Source organism: Sceloporus occidentalis, unplaced genomic scaffold (assembly GCF_023333645.1).
Source record: "Sceloporus occidentalis isolate IW3139 unplaced genomic scaffold, rSceOcc1.0.p SCAF_134, whole genome shotgun sequence".
In the NCBI taxonomy this organism is placed as follows: domain Eukaryota; kingdom Metazoa; phylum Chordata; class Lepidosauria; order Squamata; family Phrynosomatidae; genus Sceloporus; species Sceloporus occidentalis.
This window is the reverse complement of record NW_028317114.1, coordinates 1,337,510-1,358,810: the sequence shown is the minus strand read 5'-3', so window position 1 is coordinate 1,358,810 and position 21,301 is coordinate 1,337,510. Positions and strand designations below refer to the sequence as shown.

General features: G+C 39.1%; 1 protein-coding gene across 1 annotated transcript; it reads left to right on the top strand.

Annotated features, from left to right (window-relative positions):
• The first annotated feature begins 5,188 nt into the window (after positions 1-5,188).
• LOC149281350 (AN1-type zinc finger protein 4-like) lies at positions 5,189-13,800 on the top strand. Its single transcript, XM_089499395.1, is given in 10 exon segments — positions 5,189-5,212; positions 5,214-5,373; positions 7,740-7,815; positions 7,920-7,987; positions 10,476-10,662; positions 10,864-11,014; positions 11,260-12,372; positions 12,759-12,807; positions 13,231-13,348; positions 13,665-13,800. Coding segments are annotated over 10 exon segments (2,082 nt in total).
• The last annotated feature ends 7,501 nt before the right edge of the window (positions 13,801-21,301 follow it).

Sequence of the window (21,301 nt, the reverse complement as noted above, 5' to 3'; positions counted from 1 at the left end):
ACGGAATATGGAGCTTTATCGAGATTGACATCGTTATTCCAGTGCTATCCAAGCAAGCCAATTAGCAGTAATTACTTTTTTTCTTCAAGAGCATTCTGTGATCTACTGGAACGCGAGCTACAAGCTCATTGTATTTCTATATGCACTTAATAGCTAACTGTGCCAAATGCCAGGAACTAAACGTCTTACAGCAGAGGATCCCTTTTTTTGAGGACAATGGCCGCTTTCAGCCTAACTGTTGTGCACTTGTTTATTTCTTTGGAAGCGCAGACATAGGTGATTAATAAAACTGCTAATTCAGTTTTAGTAGTAAAGCTTCTGGATTTTCAATGACAATAATATACTAAACTAGCAATTTGTAAGACGGTTTGAATGATCAACTTTCCTTTACATTATGATGGGCCAGCCTCTGTTAGCTTCTCCTGCAAAAAAAGGCTGGATTGGCCCTGCGCTACAAAAATGATGGTATGGGGAAAAAAAACACCTAATGTATTTCACAGGTTTAAATATAGGTTTTGCCCTTCATAATGCATAGTGAAGATGATGAGTTAAAATGCTTTTACTCGTTCTTTTGTACACGTTTTTGTGTATCATGAAATAGATGGTTAAAAATGTCGAATACATTTTTGAAAATGTATAGGAGAGTCAGAAGTAAGAACTTTACAAATACATAATGTATCGATAATAAACATGTATACTGTTTCTAACTCTTAAGTTACAGAAACTAATTAAAACTTATTGTAATGAATTTTGTGTGGTCTTTTACTTTGGCGTAAATAAGGTAATTGAGGTAATAACAAATGAAACTGCAGTTAAGTGGTAACAATTTTTATAATACACACACACACACACACTACCAATGAAGTACCATATATTTTTGGTATTTTTTCCCAATGTATACTAGCTGCGTATCATTTTGTGAAACTGAATACATATGTGGGGTGAGTCAATATATATATTATATAATGTAAATATAATATTGTGTGGGTACACTAAATAAGAAAAGGGGGGGGGCTGTCTAATAAAGCAAAAACTCAAACAAAAAATGCTCAGCTAGTATAGTATAAAATAGACCTGGTTCTCTATGGGTTAATATGCTTGTAGACATATCTGACTCTACACTCTGGATGTAGTCCTCATGTGGATATTTATACTAAATCTCACTTGGTGTTTTAAGGGTTATAATGTTAGATTGTTCCAACACTATGTGCCACCTGCACTTTGATAAATCACTTTAATCCCTTTGTGGCAAGCTGTAATTTTCCCATTTACTGTACCCAGGACAAGAATCACTTTCTTTAGATGCTATTTCTTTGATCATATCATCCAGTTTACAATAAAAAATAATAAAATATGGCAAAAAATTGAAAATAAAAGCACATTTTCTGACCTTTACTTGAAAATGTTTACTCCTCGACAAATGCTAAAAAAAAATCCTGCTACGTGGACTCTAATATTTGCCCAGAATTTAGAAATACCCATTGTTTTATGTTTTAAGTACAAGTGGTGTGTTGCTATTTCAAAATCATTTTTTCCCATATCTGATCATACTGTGCCCATGTCCTATTTGGAGTGCCTCATTGAATTTAGCCCACAAAACCATATATTTTGGAACACAAGATGACAGGGTATTTCAGATGGTGCTATTTTAACTCTTTCCATGCACTAATTCTACCACCAGCCTTTGTCAAAGTTTGTGGGGTTTTTTCCCCCCTATACATTATACTTTAGGTATTAATTAACAGCACCTGGTATGTCACTGTCAAACACCTTAATATGTGTCCAGCAATATCTCCTGAGTACAGTGTTACCACCCATGCATGGGTTTGTCTAGTTGTTTGGGTCACATTTGGGGCGTACGCAATTAAGTTTTCCAACTTGGAGCCCATGTCCAATTTGGGATGTCTTTGAAACCGGTGAATTCAATATATATTGAATATATATATATAATATAAATCCATATATTTTTGAAAACTAGACATTCCTGGGTATTAAAAACATTGCTTTTTAACACTTTCTATGCCAGACGTTTTGGGGCTGTTCAGATTTTCTTGGAACTGGATGCTGAGCTTAGTAGGCGATGGTTGATTGCTTCCTAAACCCCTTACTGCAGACAAACTCCACAATACTGAATGTTACATTTCGAGGCGTTGCAGCAACATTGGCCGAATAAAGAAGGCGATCATTGATCGCCTGCTAAGCTCGTTTTTAACCCCATGACATGCCAGGAACATCAATTGTCATTAAGGTGTTAAGTTTGTACCACATCTCTTCTTTACTCCAAGAGGCCATAATACCTAGAAGGAAGGCTCTTTATATTTGCAGCTCCTTGTTAGTTTCCTTTACGTTTTTTTATTCGTTTTTATTTGCCCGTTTACATGGTTAATTAAAAAGGGGGTATATTTAGATAAATGAGGAAAAAGTAATAGACCAAAGGAAGTAAATGAGCGTAAAAGTCTAGCTGACTGCCTCACTGAATATTGTGTTTTAAATAATAAATAAGAATGTCATTTAAAAAGTGCATGTAAAACTGCTCAGACAATTTAAAAAAAACACAATATGAATGAACGATGAATATGAATGAACAATACTGGGCTGAGGGAACCTAATATATGCATGGATAAATCAGATTAACAGAAGTCAATGGAGGTCGGTGTGTTAAAGGGAGCATTAAAGTGTGTGTGTGTGTGTGAGAAATACCCTTGGTCATGAAGGAGTTACAGAGGGTTAACCCCTTCGTGATGTGTATATTAACTGCCTGGTGCATCAAATATACCTCGACGAATGTTCAAACCCAGACATCTTTATTCCAACGGATCACGTGACTGCGAAAGCGCGTCACGTGACTGCCGTTGTTAAGGGCCAGTATTAACGTCGAGGACTCCCCGTAACAACAACAAGACGAGGTAGCGCCGCCGCTGCTGCTCTGCCTTATAACTACCACCTTTGCTTCGCGTAGCGTCCCGCCCTGTTTTCGTTTTGTCGGGACTCATTTGTCTATGCTGGAGCTGATTGGCTGTCTGTTCTGTCAGATTGTGTGGCGTCGCAGAGGGGAGGCGTGGATTGCAGGCGGAGTCTCTGTTTAGTCGGTGGGTACATGGTGGAGGTAGTGTGGTTCCCTATCCGGCTGGATTGCCTCTGGAGAGGGTAGGGCGTGATGTGTGGTTACCGCGACTGATTACAACCGCCCTTTCGGGTTGTAGGAGAGCGAGCTTGGTGGCGTTCGTGTCAGGGGAGCCCACCAGGTGCCCCCGATGCCCCTACTATCCAGCCCCATTGTCACCTCTCGGTTATCTGCCCTATGCCGAGTGATACGCAGACTGACATGCTGAGGTAGGTCATGACCTCAATTTGGGTCAAGGGGTTCGTATTGTTAGCCAATCAAATCAGTACCCAGATCTCCTACGAGTGTTTAAAACAACTGGCCCCGTAGTGTGTGATGACTGCCTGCACTGTACACAACTTCGGTTATTCTGCAAGCTTATATTAAGGTCTGTTGTTCTATTGCCGTTTATTGTATGTTAAGCACCTACTTTAGAGAGAATGCTACACAATTTATTACACAAGAATGCCGTTAATGTTGCAGAAAATGCATGAGGATAATATTTGTATGAGATTCCGTTAAACCCATGCCCCCTGTATTGTAAGGTGTCCCCAAAACCGTATTTCTACCCCCCAACCTGAGGAGTTGCATATTTTGCTTGTCCCATCACTGAAGTTGAAACCCCTATAGCCTTGTGCACAGGAATAAACGGGAACCTGTAATATTTTGGGGGCTATTTTATTTATAAAAAAAAAATAAAAAAAATTGTACTACTCTTTAAGACGGTGGCCTTGATCCTCTGGTCTTTTTAATAAAGAATACATTATCTATCCATTGTACCTCGCTGCGCAGTATGATGCTGCTATATAAAACAATAAATAATAATGAGACCCCCATGTCTTCGTACAGAGGTGTATTTAGTTGATGACGCTCTCTGGCTTTACTCATTCATTTTGCAGCATATTGAAGCTCTTAAAAAGTGCTCTAATATATATATTATTTGGCGACGGCGCTGTGATGGGCTTTAGGAGGAGGTAACCGTGCCTCACAGGCACCAAAAACTAGGATATCTGTCAGTGCTGATGGACTAATCAATTAAATAATCTGAAATCATTAACTACAGATTATAAAGGACTTCTCCTGCAAGAAGAGCACAGATGACCCTGCATAATGCATATTTAATGATAGATGACTGATATCTTTTCATCTTACTAAATTTCTTTTCTGTCGGTAAAAACATTGTATCAAAGTATTTCAAATACTTAAATAGTGTAGGAAATAGACACAAAAGACCAAGACTTGCTTTTGTGATTTACTGTATATGTTACGCATCACGTTGTACATATTTACAAAATCCAATGACCCGGGACAAACATCACTTCTCCTTTTGAGTTAATCCCCCCCCCCAGCACATGAAGGGGGAGATTTGCTGTCTGTAATCTTCCCGTTCACCTGCGTTTCCTCGCTTCTGCAATCTGCTTTAGAAGGTTTTTGTCTCCATCGGTTCTGATGGGGACTGAACTTGGGCGTGCAGACCACAGAAGATCAGTAGTGGAGCCCGCGTTGTTTGGACTTCCCTGCTCTAATTTAGTTTTTTATTGACATTCCGTGTCCTGAGTTTACAAAGAACGAGATCTGCGGTCTGGTTTGGCTTTCAAACGTATTAAAGAATACGCCGAAATGAAAACTATTGCCTTGACTTTTGATATATAGGGCTTTTGTGGGACGTGTCCCACCGACTTAATTTCAAGCCAGCGAGAGACATATGAAATGCACGCATCAAGCGCGTGTTTCTTATTTAGATAATGCTTGAAATCTGTGCCATGTTACGTTGACAGTTTAATCAGTTTTGGGTGTATCCGTGTTCTTTCACCAATGGGAGCGATAGGCTGGTGAAAAGAGGTGCATTAAAGCAATCCCTAAGTATATTATTATTGGTGTTCCCTTGGTATACTCTTAATTAGATGTCTAATATTTATCATTTTTAACTATAAATGCTATTATGTAAACCATTAGTGTTCTGAACTATAACATGTATAAATTGACAGGCACTCTTTCTTTTATCTTCCTAGATTTCAACATGAAAGCAAGATGTCCTAATTTTAACGTTGTTCTTGTTTTTTTTCCCCCCTTCGACTTTTAGCGATGGCAAATAAGAAGGATCCTCCTTTTTTTTAACAAAGAGAACTGTGGATCACTTTGCTACAAACTTCCATTTTATGGCACAATGGAACTCTTCATTGAAACCCTTACAGGAACATGCTTTGAGTTGCAAGTGTCGCCCTTTGAAACCGTGGTTTCTGTGAAAGCCAAAATTCAGCGATTAGAAGGTAATCTTATCTTACCTTACAAAAGATTGTAAACTGTATATGGGTTTGTGTTTGTTGAAATTAGATTACTAAACTCTTGAGTTTTATGTTTTTCTGATTGTTTGATGCCTGCCTGTTCTGTATTCCGGCAGGACAGTAGTTACACTTTCTGATTAGCAACTATGAAGATATAATGTAAATGTGTCAAACGCTCCATCAGAAGCGACCTGTGTGAAACAGAGAAACAAAATGTAGTGCTTGCTAATACTTGAGGTCATGGTACCTGCACTGCTAACTCTCGTTGTCTGTTGCCCATCATTGCCTCTTGAGCGTAAGCACGAGCATTGTGCATCCCCTTCTGGTTGTTTCAGGTCCCAAACTCCTAAAATGTAGCGACAAGTTTATTTAAAGGCCTAAAGTGTGTTTAAGTTTTTTTTTTTTTTTTTGTTTTTTGTTTTTTGTTTTTTTTCTGTTAAGTAAATCCATGCTGTGTTCTGTATCCACCGATTTGCTTATTTGTGCAAGATGATGTGTAACCTATTTTTGTGAGATACCTATTGCGGAATGCAGCAGATAGGATAAATGTATCGAATTATTTTACAAGAACAATACATGAAATGATGAGGTTTTTTTTTTTTTTGGCGATCAATACCAAAAGGGTATGGTAAACAGGGTCCTGAGGAACCTCGCTAACCCCCCTTTTCCCCATAGGACGATCGGTTCCGTATTCACAGGGGTTTTTTTTTAGTAACCTAAACCCTGCAAATAATGGGGACTGAGTGTATGCTTTCAAGACAATTCAGGCATGTCATGAAAACACAAACTTTAAAATTCTAACCCTTAAGGCAAACTGTAAAAGCTAAATCAAACTTTTGCATTGAGAGTAGGTGTTTTATTTATTTATTTATTTATTTTATTTATTTTTTGCTCCTAAATGCTTTCTGGATCCTCTCACCAGCAGCTTGAGCTACTTATGTGTGAGGATATCGTAGATAATTCTACCGCGGTAATGAGTTACAAAGAGCAAAAATGAGTGAGCTGTCGGAGTTCGATGCTGGAAGATGTATAGACCTCTGCCTTATACACTAAATAGTTTGCATTCATTCCAAAAAGCCTGCGATATACACTAGATTGTCTCTTCTCTGCAGAAGCAGACCCAGTCTTACTGTGCATTTCTTTTTACATGAATACCTAAGCATTAGCTCAACGGTATCGCCTGTCTTCTAGTCCTTGCAAGTTCTGCATTGTTTTGCACGTTCATACGCATGCCCCAGTTTTCGTACCGTCACTATGGTGAGCTCTGTAAACACCTGATACTTCCGGTTAAGCCTGCTTTAGTAAATTCAATGTTTTGAGCTTGGCAGGAGGTAACAAATTCCAGTAAGGCATTATTTGGCTTCTCTGAAGGACGTGTAGGATAATCCAATGATCAGACAATACCAAGTAGCTGCGTGAACAAGTATTTTCTATTTTCTGCAGATTATTTGGGGGTTTTAAGTATTTAAAATCTAGTCTGCAATAACAATTAACACCAAGGTTTGGTGCTTTACTTGTTCTGTGTGCTAGATAATTCAACATATAACCTACAACCAACAGGGAATATGCCTATTTTCAATGGTGGCCAATGATGGGGGCTGCCTACCATTTCCATGTTATCTGCCGCAACATATAATACAATACATATAACATATACAACATAATTGTCCACTGGTGAACGTTGTGCGATTAAAGGTAATGTGTTAGGATCAACGGTGAGGAAATCAAGATGCAGGAAATCGCCAGCAATGTCAATAAGTTACGTTACTGGCAAAAGCAAGTAGATGAAAGTTCAGGAAAGTAGTCAGCAATGCTGGGGTTAATGAGGAGAAATAAAGACCAAAAATACTTTCAGCAGCGATGAGGTTAAAGAGCAAGTCTAAAGACCACTATTACTTGCCACTGAAATAGTCTTGAACCACTGTCTAATAAGAGCACGGATGCTTGTTAGGCGCTTGCCATGTGGCTTTGGATGTTCCTCGAGATATGAGAGTCAAAACATGCTTGGAGAACACAGGCCTACTTATGTCGCATAAATAAAAAAAACTCATAGCATGGTGATGGTCATCATAGGGCTGGGGAAGCTTTGCTCCATAAGAACCTGGACAACTTGATGCCATTCAAGGAACCATAATTTTCACTTTAGTATCTGAGAAAATGTCAGATTATCAATCCATTCACCTTGAGCACAACTGGGTCCTGCCCGTATCACGTGTTTTGTTCTTCAGCCATTCTAATTGTTCTTGTTTTAATCTGTCTAAACAAACAGAGAAAAAAGTAGATTAATTCATGGAACGTAAAGTGTGTTTTATTTGCATTAATATGTTCTCGTGGTTTATTTTTGGTTTTAGGCATTCCAGTTTCACAGCAGCACTTAATTTGGAAAAGTGTAGAACTAGAGGATAAGTGTAGCTTAAATGAATACAAGTGAGTATCTGCTACGTACTTGCTTTGCTTCAAGGAACTATTTCTATTTTTGTTATTTTCACAATTAACACAATTAACAATGCACAATCTGTTCTCTTACATAGCATCTCTGAAGGCTGCACTCTGAAGTTGGTATTGGCAATGAGAGGTGGTCCCATTAATACACGCAGGGGTAAGTACCCATGGCGGAAGAATCTGTCATCACTTGTATTTTGGAAGGTGAAAATGTAGACTGAATTATTTGAATAGATGTTCTGTTGAAGTCCACGCATGTAGAACTGCTATAATAAGACTTCTTTTTCCAACGCCACCATTTAAATTGTGATGTCTTCAAATATACATACGTACGTACAGTAACACACAAAAGTGAGTACGCCGCTCACATTTTTGTAAATATTTTATTACCTTATATTCCGGCGTATAAGACGACTTTTTAACCCCAGAGAATCTTCTCAAAAGTCGGGGGTCGTCTTATACGCCGGGTACTAACCAGGTACTTACCGAGCCGGAGATTCCCACGAAGCCACGAACCTCTAGGGGAGGGGCGAGCAGAGAAGCCGCCTCCCCTGGGCCGGTCTTCAGGGCCGCGCCGAGGTAGGTGCAAGATCGTGATCTCCCCAACTAGCCCTCATCAGCAGGCGCCCGATCAGCAGGGCTGGTTGGGGAGATCACGACCTCCCTCTAACTAGCCCAGCATTAGGGAGCTCGAGGTCTGGCATTTCAGACCTCAGCTTCCCTGCTCCCTAATCACTACGCGCCGGCTATTGATGCCGGGCGTGGGGATGACGTCATATCCCGGCGCTCTGCAATTTCCGGCGCGTTGTGATGAGGGAGCAGTAAAGTAGAGGTCTGAAATGACAGACCTCACGCTCCCACAACTGGATGGAAGATAGAAGATGAGAAAGGTAAGAGATGGGGAGAAAGGGGTGTGAGTGTAGTGTATGTATGTTGGTGTGAGATGGTCAGTGTGTGTTTGTAAGCTTGTGTGTGTGTGTTGAGGGCAGTGTATAAATGTGTATGTATGGACAGGCGTATGTGTAGATATATATGTGTGTGTAAGGGTAGTGTATGTATGTATGTATGTATGTATGTATGTCTGTATAACAACCAGCCAATCACCGGTAAGGTACATCGCTTGCCGTGATTGGCTGGTTGTTGTATGCTGGGTAGAGGGGTAGTCTTATAAAGCGAGTATAGCCCAAACACTGAAGAAATGACTCTCTGCTGCAGTGTAACGTAGTGAATGTACAGCCTGTATAACAGTGTAAATTTACTGTCAACGCACAGCCATTAATGTCTAAACCATGGCAACAAAAGTGAGTACACCCCTAAGTGTAAATACACACATATTAAACTTCCATCAGTTTAAACATACACAAAGTGTCTGACACTAGCAAATCATAGCAAACATGCAAAAGTAGGACAAAATGACTCTGATGCTTATAACAATGTTGCCGTGCAGTGAGACATTTTGAGTCCCATATTGCTGTGGACTTGCTGACTATATTGCTGACTATACATGTTTAGTTCAGGGTACAGCGGGAAAACTGTGAAGCTGATTAGCAGAGATAATAGGTAGTCTCGAATAATTCAACAGTGGGAGATGGTAACGTGTATCTTGTTCTGTGTGTAGAACATCATAACACGAGAGCCAATGGTATGAAACGGTCATTGTATGTATTTTGAATAGTAAACTTTCAGCACGCAGACCAGAGACAACCGTGTTTAATTCAAAAATTATCATTAACCTTCTTCTTTTTTTCTTTTTCTTTGGGAAATGTTTTAAAAATTCAAAAAATAATTGTAAACGGGTTTTAGCATACTTGGCATGAGCAGTTTTCTCAAAAAGATGAGAACTCTGTAAAGAGTAGAAACTGAAAATTTGGATTGCCATCAAGATTAATTTTTGCTTGGTTTCTCATGGAATTTTTTTAAAATCTATTTAAGCCGCATAAAGCACTTTCTTGTTGCATTTCTTGTAAGTATATATTAGCCAGCTTCCTTCTTGTCCTTTGTGGGACATTCTAACTATTGGGGATGTAATTACTACTAAATGCCTGTTTTGCACCAAATGTAAAACATAGATGGTGTTCTGCAAACTACCTGACTAGTGTTTAAGAACAAAGCTTTTATAATGAACCTTTTTAGGAATATTGTGGCCCCTGTAATACAAAATGAACACTTTTTATAAAGAAGATATGGTTATGAGTATGCTCATAAATACTACATTCTGCCCTAGGCGGTGTCGGCTCTTGGGCTACTCACAGAGGTAGGTGAATTTGGAGGCTGTAGTCTTTAAAATGTGTTTTGTGAATGGGAATGAAATTAAATATATGTAAAATGAGTTGTCTGGAGGAAAAAAACTGCATTTGAAGATACACAAGGAATACACAGTGATATGTTTTAGCGTCTTCAGTTCTTTTTTTGGGAGAGTTGCTTATAGGAGTGGCATTGCAGAGAAATCACTGGTGACTTTGGGGTTTGGGTTCCAAAAAATTTTTGGAACTCAAAAACTTATGCGAGTGAAATCCCCTCAGCAGCTTCCCTTTGCCCTACAAATTGTTTCTATGGGAAATCCTTTGCTTGCCCTGCTAAGATATATTTTTGTTTCTTGTACTGTAATATCTTAATGTTAGCCTTGTTTTTTTTTCTCAATGCAGTACCTCTTGACGACTCCATCAGAGAAATGTCAGAGCACATGGATCCCTTACGGGAGGAGATGTGGGACAAAAGCCCCTCAAATAAGCCGGTTACATTTTTGGTTCATAGAGAAGATAATCGGTTGAATTTCTTCCGTGTCGTAGACAGAGGCGATGGCACCCTAACTCCGTTATCTGAGTCACCCAGGTAAGTATTAAGTAATCGATCAGTAAATAATCTTGCGAATAATCATGTATGACTCAATTGCAGAGGGTTATGAATTTTCATTCAATTCTTGCACCTCTGTTTAACTGTTACTTTTAGCATTAGTTTACCGCACTTTTGCCAATGTATGTTGCATGAGCTAATGTTCAAGCACTAAAAGAAATGTCTGCGTCTTCTTTGTAGTGGAGGTTCGGTTTATAACTTATACCCTGAAGATGACGATGAGGCGTGTCCGTCTGTCCAACAGTTAAAAGAGAATTCAATCACCATGAACAAAATGAAGTTATTAAAATCGAAGATGAAGAACATGAACCTCAATAAAAAGGTTTTTAAAGCCATTTTGGAAAATCTCTCATAGTCTAAATGACTTATTAAAAATAAAATGCAACTTTATATTTTTAGGGGTTTAAACTCTCATTTAAACTTGTTAATACTAGATTTGTAGTTGATTGTCTATGTTGAACACTTGTTCCTGTATTGAATTGAGGAAAAATCATAGCCATCTTTCTCCTCTAGTTATTGTCCTGCTACCTTGTAATTTTACACTTTCTTTCTTTTTTTTTTTTTTTTACATTGAAGTTAAAGCCAAGGCCTCCGGTGGTTCCACGTGCCTCAAGCAACATGACAACTGTGCGGCACAAATATAGAGTAAGAGTTCTTCCTCACATTGGAGAGTCTTGCTTGCCTCTTGGAAAACCACATTCCTCAGAGTGTTCCCATTCTACGCTAACGGCTGCTAGTAGAACAATACCAACCATTACTTCTGACTGTTTAACAGAAGATGACACCTGGAATACTTCTGTGTTGGCTCCCCCACTTAATAGTTTTGGTTTACCACCCAAAATTTCCAGAGTAGAACTGGAAAACACCAGGCCCTGCAAGAATACTCTTCTCCCTCCTATTTCACCTTTGCCTAAAAAAGACATGTTGACAACAGAGAAGGACACCATCTTTAATCAGAATATAAACGTGTTCTCTGCTGAAGAAAAGACCAGACCCATTGCTGATTCGTTTGCTTTGGTAACCGAAGGTGGACCTTCTGAACAGTATGGAGACTTGTACAACTTAGGAAAAGCGAAACCTGACTTTGGAAGCGCTGAAGGACACAAAGAATCTCATACCGCAGAGACTCGTCGTAAAGCTCTGTCCACAGCTTTAAACTCTGAAGCAATGGAAAGTGGAGTTATCAGCAATGAGGAGCTAAGTACTCCAAGGAATAAATTTGTATCGCCCATACATTTTCCTGCGCAGATAAGCCGTAACTCCTTCTCCGATTCACACCATCAGCCCAGATGTTTTGAGTTTGGCAGCTTAAGACCTACTGCATCACATAGCCTGTTTCGTTCTTTAGAAATTCACAACATGGACGACCCTTCATTTTCTAGGACTACACGATTTCGAGGTGTTAAAGTTGATACTCCAGGCAACAGATCAGATGTTGTTTCCAAAATGGAAGCCAGAGACATGACAGAATTGGCCAACAGGGCTTCCAAAGAACCTGTGGGCACTTTAAAAAATCTGGAGTTCTTTGCTTCGCTGGCTCGAGGCACAAGTAGGGACAGTTTTCAGCGCTCCAGTAACCCAGACACACTTCAGCCTTCTGCTGTTGCTCATTCTACCAGCCAACAGTATACTCAAGAAGAGACCTTTAAAAGGATGGAATCCTTTAATGACAATGCAGATTTGTTCATGGTGAGTAGCTAAACTGATGCTATGTTTAGAACTATGAAATACTGCATTGTTATCCAAGAGACAGCAATTTATCTAGAGTAATTGGAAATATATTGCCGTATTAAGCGCTCCATAATCAGTGGCTTCTTTTTCCAATTTTTTTTTTTTTTATTTTATTTATTTTTTTTTTTTTACAAATTGTCAAACCTGCATGTTGTATATATTACTAAATTCAGACTGATTAATCAAAGCAGTGATCTATATATCTCACTTTCACTGCCAATGGGACGATGATAATATAACACACATTTTACAGACTTTCATTTTTAGTTGTCTCTATAGGAAACCGGTTGATTTAAAAAATGGCTATGTTATCTTAAAGACATTTTTTTTTTTTTTTCCTTCAGCGTCCTCATGGAGTGAGCATTAACAACGCAGCTACAGGAAAAGTCATAGGTAAAATACTTTGCTTTGTTTTGTCATTTGTAAAGGGGAACTCCCACAAGTAATATTTTGAGACCTACTCATGATCCTCTACTATTCGATAAGCCTCTTCAAGAGCTAAACACAGCACAGATGGCATCGCACGTGACGCATTATTCAACTTCATTGATTGATGCTGTAAATAACAACAAACATAGACAAGAAAATGCTTTTAATTGCAACATACTCTTCGAATACAGCATGTTGTCTATTTACTTAACCCCTTAAGGCCAGACATGGTCCCTGATGCCGATCTCCACATCGAGGCATTACAGCAACACCGTTTTGGTGAAAAAACTGTTTAATTATGCTAAGTGCAGGGACACTGTGAAAAAGCTCACCTTTATTTACAACATTATTTTCAATCTAAACTGTAAGTTCTTTACTGTTTTACAGCTGAAGCCCCATATATCTTACCTCCTGTTAAATCTACTCTTTGCATCAAGAAGAAGACCACAAAGCACTGTTTCTTTTGTAGAAAGAAAACTGGATTGGTGACCAGTTTTGAGTGCAGGTAACTATTTGTGTGTAGTAGATTATTTAAGATTCATGACTATTTATTGTGATCCAATCTTTGTCTGTGGTAACATGAAATGGGAGAAATATGGTTTATAATAGGCTGTTTTTTTTGGGGTTTTTTTTGTTAAAAAAAAAAATATATCTAGTATCTCTGAAAATCTATTTAAATGATTACAGGTGGTCATTTTATGGGTAGCTGAGCATCATGGGGAAATGGAGGTGGCCACTTTCTGCCCAGCCCAGCTTTAGAATATCTACCGGTAATTATAAATAATATACTTTTTTTTTTTTTTTTTTTTTTTTTTTTGTAGATGCGGGAATAACTTCTGCGCCACGCATCGCTATGCTGAAACTCACAACTGTTCATATGACTACAAGACAGCAGGAAGGAGATATCTTGAAGAAGCAAACCCTGTCATCACTGCATCAAAACTTCCGAAGATTTGACTGGTTTGGTTCATACCGAAACCAAGCGAAGGATTTGCAAATCACGTCGTGACGTCTAGCGTTTTAAAACACAGAGGATTTACCGAGTCACAGAAGTTTGTTATTGTGACCATCACCTTTATGATCCTTTTTATTGAATGATTAAAGATTTTTTAAAGATATTTCACAGCAATGATTTTTTTTTGTTGTCTTGACACCTCTTCTTAAGTGTTTTTTATATTGGACAAAATATACTATTTTGCCTGACAAGTCTTTCAGAGATGCACTTTATTGAATATTTACTGTATATTCTGATATGATAATAAGGGTCTTGTATTCATTTTTACATGTTTATCAATCTCTTTTTTATGTTAAATTATTTCTGCCATTCTTAACTTGCCATGTAAGTTTTGTTTCCTTTTTTCCAGGTGTTATTAAAAAAAACATTAATTTTAATCTAAATTATGACTACATGCATATAACAGTACCGACCACTGCACACGATGATTTGTAATAAGATGTTTTCTGTTACAGTTTCATTAAGTGTAACATTAACTTTTTATTTATTTTGTAATTTTGCATTTTATCAAATTTCATTCCTTAGTTCATTTGTTGTCATAAAAATACAGTAAATAAATATTGCCTTTTCATACACAATGTGTATTATTGTGAAGTATCTACAGTGAAGGAAACAATTTGATCCCCTGCTGATTTTGTACGTTTGTCCGCTGACAAAGACATGATCAGTCTATAATTTTATATATGTTTATTTAGACAGTGAGAGACAGAATAACAACAAAACAATCCAGAATAACACATTTCAAATATGTTATAAATTGATTTGCATTTATAACCCCTTTGTAAAACATGACTTCGTACTTAGTGGCAAAACCCTTTTTGGCAATCAGAGGTCAGACGTGTTTTGTAGTTGGCCACCAGGTTTGCAGACATCTCAGGAGTGCCTTCTTCTTGAGCCCCTCCTTTGTTGCTTTGACCGTGTGTCTTTGGCTTATTTGAAATGCGTTATTCTGGATTTTTTGTTTTTGTTCTCTCTCACTGTTAAAATAAACCTACCATCAAAATTATAGTCTGATCATGTCTTTGTCAAATGTACAAAATCAGCGGGGGATCTAATAATTTTTTTATCTTCGCTGTGCGCAGCAATGGTAGTCTTGTCCAAAAAGTTACTGTTTTGAAGATATTTGGTTTAAAAGTAAGAAAGGTGTCATCAGAGTCTGTTTTTTCCCTTCATCCTCCTACTACTAGGTTTGGGCGCCGGCGTAGTCTTTTATGTTCGCCTTAATAAGATGAATAATAGTGTGAGAAAAATAGATCCCTAGCACGCTAACCTGGCGCTCATTTAGCCGAGATGTATCTCTCCTTCATCAGGGCAGGTAATCACCAAGCAGGAAACCCAGCTTTAGAGCCAGGATTTAAAGGTCCGTTAAGAGCGACTCTATTGGTCGCAGGCATTGAACTCGGGTTAGAATGCTGGGGACCTATTTTTCTCAAACAGTTAGCTTTTTCTCCCTTGTGCATTCCCGTATTAACCCCCGGCTATACTATGGAAGACGTAAGATAGCCTAGAGTCAGTGACACATGGGGGGGGGCAGAGAGATTAGCTAGGAGATATTTAGGGGTTTTGTCTTAACTAATAGGCTAGCCTAGTATAGATACAAGCACGAGGAAACAAGGATTCTGTGCGGCGCGCGTCTTTGTGCATGTTTATCGACCGTCATATTCCTTTGTTTTGGTTTGATGAACGAAAATGCAACATTTGTGTTCTGAATACGATTGCACTGGTCCAGCGGTAGGCAACCTTCGGCTCTCCAGATGCTGTGAACTACATTTCCCTTGCCTGTAAGAGCATTGTGGGAGATGTAGTCCACAACATCAGGAGAACCGAATATTGCCTACCCCTGCACTAGTCTAATAAGAACTAATTGTCTTAAATCAAACGAGATCTGAACATGCCATGTTGTTTCAGTCTTCGCTGCATAAAACATTACTATGGTTAACTGGAGATTTCTTTCCACGCGTGCCACCAGCAGAAGCTCATTAGAATGGGCCGCTCGTAAAACATAGTGAAGCCGGTGAATTCATATGTTGCAACTGCTTGTTTGATAAATAAACCTGCTACATACATTTAACCTCTAGTGTGGTTCTGTTTAGGCAGGAGATAATGCTGCTGATGTTTCAGTTACAGCTTCTCCATTAGTTTATTGCACATAGCATTTGGTAATATTTTGTCTAATTAAAGTACATCTGTTAGATCAGCTTTCAGGAATAATCGCTTTATGCCTGCTATAGCCCAGGAATCAGACACTGTTATATCAAGAGCCACCCTTCCAGCATGCAGGGACTGTTAAAATCAAATGCCCTCAGTCCTGCCCACTTCACTGGGGAGCCACTGCATCCGTACTGTCCCTGGCAGTCGCTGCCACCTTTCTCATAGTGGAAGCTGATTACAAGGTGGGTAGCAGCTGCCGTTTCTGGAGTAAAGTATATGTAACATCTCCAAATCCTGGTGTGGAGCTACGTTAGAAGCAGATTAGGCAGCTACATGGGGTCTCCAGTGGTCCAAAGGGGACCCTTACAGATTGATTAGGAAAATCATTCCTTAACATGAGAAAACTACGTCCACCCCCATAGCCATAGGCAAAAACACAGCTGGTGTAAGGCATGATGCATTGCTTAATCGTGAAGTTTTAATTCTTCAAGTAAATGGACAAAGAAGACGGGATATGTAGAGGATAGTGATAACTTTTTGTATAACTCATGTTCAAGGACTAGTTTTCAAGGGCACATAGGTTCCTTCTCAGACAGTTACGTATTTTAAAAAGTTTGTGCAAGCATCCTTATATTCAGGTTTAAATATATTACACCGCCGCCATTGGGACTAGGATTAATTGAAATGCAAAAGCCACAATTTACATATCGGTGAGTCGGTTCTAAAGGATTTAATCTCACTGGTGATTCAAATAGACTTCCCCTGTTTTTCTTGGTTAAGGGAAATATTGTGTAATTTGTACATTCTACTTCCCTTTTAAACATAAAACCTCAGTAGAATGATACAGTTCTTGTTGACTGTGAGATCAGCATTTATTACACTTACATACATTTGCAAACACAATTAAAATGCCCATGGAAGTCCATTTTACATGGGCACCATGCATGGAAATAGACACAAAAATTAATTCTGGATGGAAGATAAAAAAAGGGATCCCTTTTTCTCCTGTCTGTCAGGAGAAGTAGCACGTCGGTTCAAATTGTAAATGCGCAGTTGTGCTCATATCCAATTCTATAAGACACCAACTTGCATTTATGCGAGTTGAACTGATGAGTGCAGGATATTTAAGTATAAGGCCTGAGGTTGACAAAAAAAAAAATATCCATTATAAAACATAATTGATTGTCTTGTAAGTATGTTATACTTGGGCAACTTCAATGTCTTTACTGAAAACCCAATTTTACATTCTTGTATGTTTGTTGCGGAAAGTGAAGTACCTAACGCTCCGTATGGACCAATAGATGGCACTACTGTGCTACTCTTTCTTCATACTGGAAGCACAATGTGATATTAGATCTACTATGGCTTTAGGGGTGATAAAGTAAATTCTGGTATGCTGACCCCTGTCCTATCAAAGGACGATGAAAGTTCAGTGATGTTATTTCACATGCTTCCTTTTTCAGGTTAACAATTTCTCAATACAGCAGTAGATTCACACTGGATATTATTGGACAAAAAACATGCGGAGCTAAATGTAGAATTTAATATATATTGGTCTGTTGTATCTGTATTGCAGTATATATCAGAATTAACAACATGTTTTATGTTAAAATAACAATGAATGTATTATTTTGTTGTGTATTTCAATGAGATGTTACAGGTCAACTCTACTCTTCTTGAGGGAGACACTCACCAACATCTCTCAACCTCAAATCCTCTTATACTTTCCATGAGTTGTTTGACTTATAGGAAAAAGTTTTCATAAAAATCAAGCTCCATGGAGTCACTATGGAAGTCAATGGAGTGTAAATGTAGTCATAGTCTACGACTGGTTGATGGAGGTGAGCTATTATGTACAACCTTGAAAAACAGACCCTTACACGTCTGAGGTTTATTCATTACGGAGAGTTTGCAGGGGGTTTGCTGGTCCTGTCTAATGCATAAGGCAAAAAGTGACAATATCTCACAGATTTTACTATGTATTATACAAAGCAGAAGAAGCTCCCTTGAAAAAAAACCAGTATATTCAGGGAACTGAAACACAGCTCTATTGCAAATGTTTACTTTAGCGAATAGATTTTTCACAGAGAACCCCAGTGTAAAGTACGGTACATACCTTTATCTTTGCCCCAACACAAGACAGGTAACACACGGTCTCTCTCCTGGAACATCAAGGGACTGAACAACCCGGTAAAATGCAAAACTGAGGCAACTCAAATTTCAGTCTTTTTACAGGAGACCTACAGGAGACAACAAGCTGCCGATGGGAACAGCTGGATGTATTATTGCCTCTCATGTTTCCAGGTCAAGGAGTGTGGCTTTTCTGTTACACAAATCACCACAATATGACATACATTCTACTGTATTGAATCCTGAGGGATGATTTATTGTATGAAATGTGTAAATTTTTGATCAGTGTTATGTTTTAGTAAACTTGTATGCTCCTGATGTCCCAAATGCTGGCTTTTACGGTAAACGTAGAAAAGTCCTATCTGATTTCTCTGACGCTAGGTTAGTCATTGGGGGGACTTCACCTCTGTTCAAGAATGGGCACTAGATAAAATGGACCCTGGCCAGCGCCCCGCTGTATGGTTTCAGGAATGGGTGGAGCTAGATCCATGGAGGGTGATGATCTCCCGGGAAAATAATTTACATTTGTCTTTGGAGTTTGTGCTTCTCTTTCCCGCATAGACTTCCCCCGCTGCCCAATGTCCTGACTGCCAACATACAGCCAATACAAATCTACAACTACACTAGACACTGGTTGTTAGCAACTAATCTCACCAAGTCAAATTATTTTCAATAATTCCTACTAGAGACCCGGCACAATTCCATAGATTACACATATAATATAGAACACGTAGATGACTGTTTGTTACTTTGGAAACGGCACATGGCTAGAAGCCGCTGCCAACAATTGGAACTGCGCCGCTACGGACACCTGTTGTCCCACCACGTTGCTCATTTGAGGTTACACTATGCAACATTTTCTTTGTATTCAACAAAATTTTCCTGTCTCTCTTCATATTTAATGAAATTCGTCCAACATTTTCGTTTTCTGACATGCCATTCGTTTGTCCAGTTGCCATGGAAACAAGAAATAAACGTGTAGAAAATAGGGAATTTAAGTTCAATGGATGAAGGAAGAGGGTCAAAATTAGCTTAGAATTTGGCTAGTAATGGACTAACTAAATAAATCAATTAATGATCTTAAATAAATCAAAACTTTAGGGAGTCACTAGACACTGTCAGAAATGTCAGGCTGAGGCTCACCAAGTCTCCCACAGAAGATGCTCAGATGCAGCACATTAGTGTCACATAATGCAGTCACAGTGTAATTAACAGTGAAATGAACAGATCTCATGCCTGCTCTGCTCCTATATAGGCTTTATTCGTTACAAATCTGCTTTTTTTTCCTTTGAAGTTCAGCCATTGAACAAGCCCTCAGCATGACGTGGCAGGAGTGAGCTGTGTAGGCAAAACGCCAAGATTTTTGTACATACATTTGTCGTTTCTTTTGTCCAATGTTCCATCGTTCGTTATTAGGACAAATGGACAAAATGGAAACATTTGGAGCTATAACATCTTCCACTCTTCTTTTTGGAGTGTTTCTGTGGGAAGTCAGACACTAATGTTGGACAAGAAGGCCTGGGGCACAGTCATGCTGGAATAGGAAAGGGCCTTCATCAAAGGTTGGAATCACAGCATTGTCCAAAAACAATGTGTCATTTGGACAATCCCTGAAAAACAGCCCCATATCATTATCCCTCCTTCACCAAACCGTTGGCAGATAACCCAGACTCGAATCAGACTGCCAAACAGAGAAGGTGATTAAACACTCCACAGAACACCTTTCCTCTGCTCCAGTGGCGGCATTGAGTAGAGTGGCGGTGTGCTTTACACCACTCGATCCAATGCTTGCCATTGTACTTAGTGATGTGAGGCTTGCATGCAGCTGTTCAGTCATGGAAATCCATTCCATGAAGCTCCCACCTTACAGTTTTTGTGCTTATATTAATGCAAGTGGAAGTTTGGAAGTCTTATCTACGGAATTAACAGAGCATTGGCGACTTTTACGTCCCAGGCGACAGGATGGCTAGGTGCTTGATTTTATACACCTGTGTCAATGGATCTGATTGAAACACCTGAATTCAATTATTAGGAGGTGTGTCCCAATACGTTTGCTAGATAGTATACACTGATCAGCTATAACATTATGACTACCTACCTAATATTGTGTAGGTCCCCCTTTTGCCACCAAAACAGCCCTGACTCAACTAGACCTCTGAAGGTGTGCTGTGGTATCTGACACCAAGATCAGCATATTCTTTAAATCCTGAAAGGGCCTCCATGGATGCATCCTGGAGCCATGTGTTCTCCAGGTAAGCAACACACACCCGGCCATCCATGTGATGTAAAAGAAAATGTGATTAATCAGACCAGGCCACTTTCTTCCATTGCTCCAAAGTATAGTTGTTAAGCTCACGTGCTCATTGTAGGCACTGTTGGCAGTGGGCAGGGGTCAGCATGGGCACCCTAACTGGTCTGTGGCTATGCAGTCCCATATGCCAAAAACTGCAATGCACTGATTGCTCTCACACCTTTCTATAGGAACCAACATTAACTTTTTTAGCAATTTGAGCTACAGTAGCTCGGCTGTTGGATTTGGCCACGTGCATCAGTGAGCCTTGGCCGCACATGATCCTGTAGCAGGCTCACCGCTTTTCCTTCCATGGGCCACTTTTGATATGTATTGACCACTGCAGACTGGAAACACTCCACATGTTTTGGAGATGCTCTGACTCAGTCCTCTAGCCATCATAACTTGGCCTTTGTCGATCAGATTGTTACGCTTGCCCATTTTTCCTGCTTTTAACTCATCAACTTTGAGGACAAAATGTTCACTTTCTTCCTAATATATCCGGATCAACCACTGACAAGTGCCATGATAACAAGATTATCAGTCTTATTCCCTTCACTCATCACTGGTCATATTATTATGGCTGATCGGTGTATATACATACAAAGTGGAATGGACAAACACAGACATATAAGTGTGCTGATACCATTTTAACTTGTCAGTGGCAGTTGACAGACTGATAAAAGTTAATTGTGAGTCAGTGACAGTATTGAGGCTCGTCTACCATACTGCAGATGTCAAAAGTAGAGGGAAGAAAATTTACTGGGGTGGGGTGTATGGGAGAAGGTGTATGTAGTTCATTATTGATTAGACTTGTGCATTTAGAGTTGAACAAGTTTGTTTTTTTAACGAACATTGCCTGTGTCCTGGGT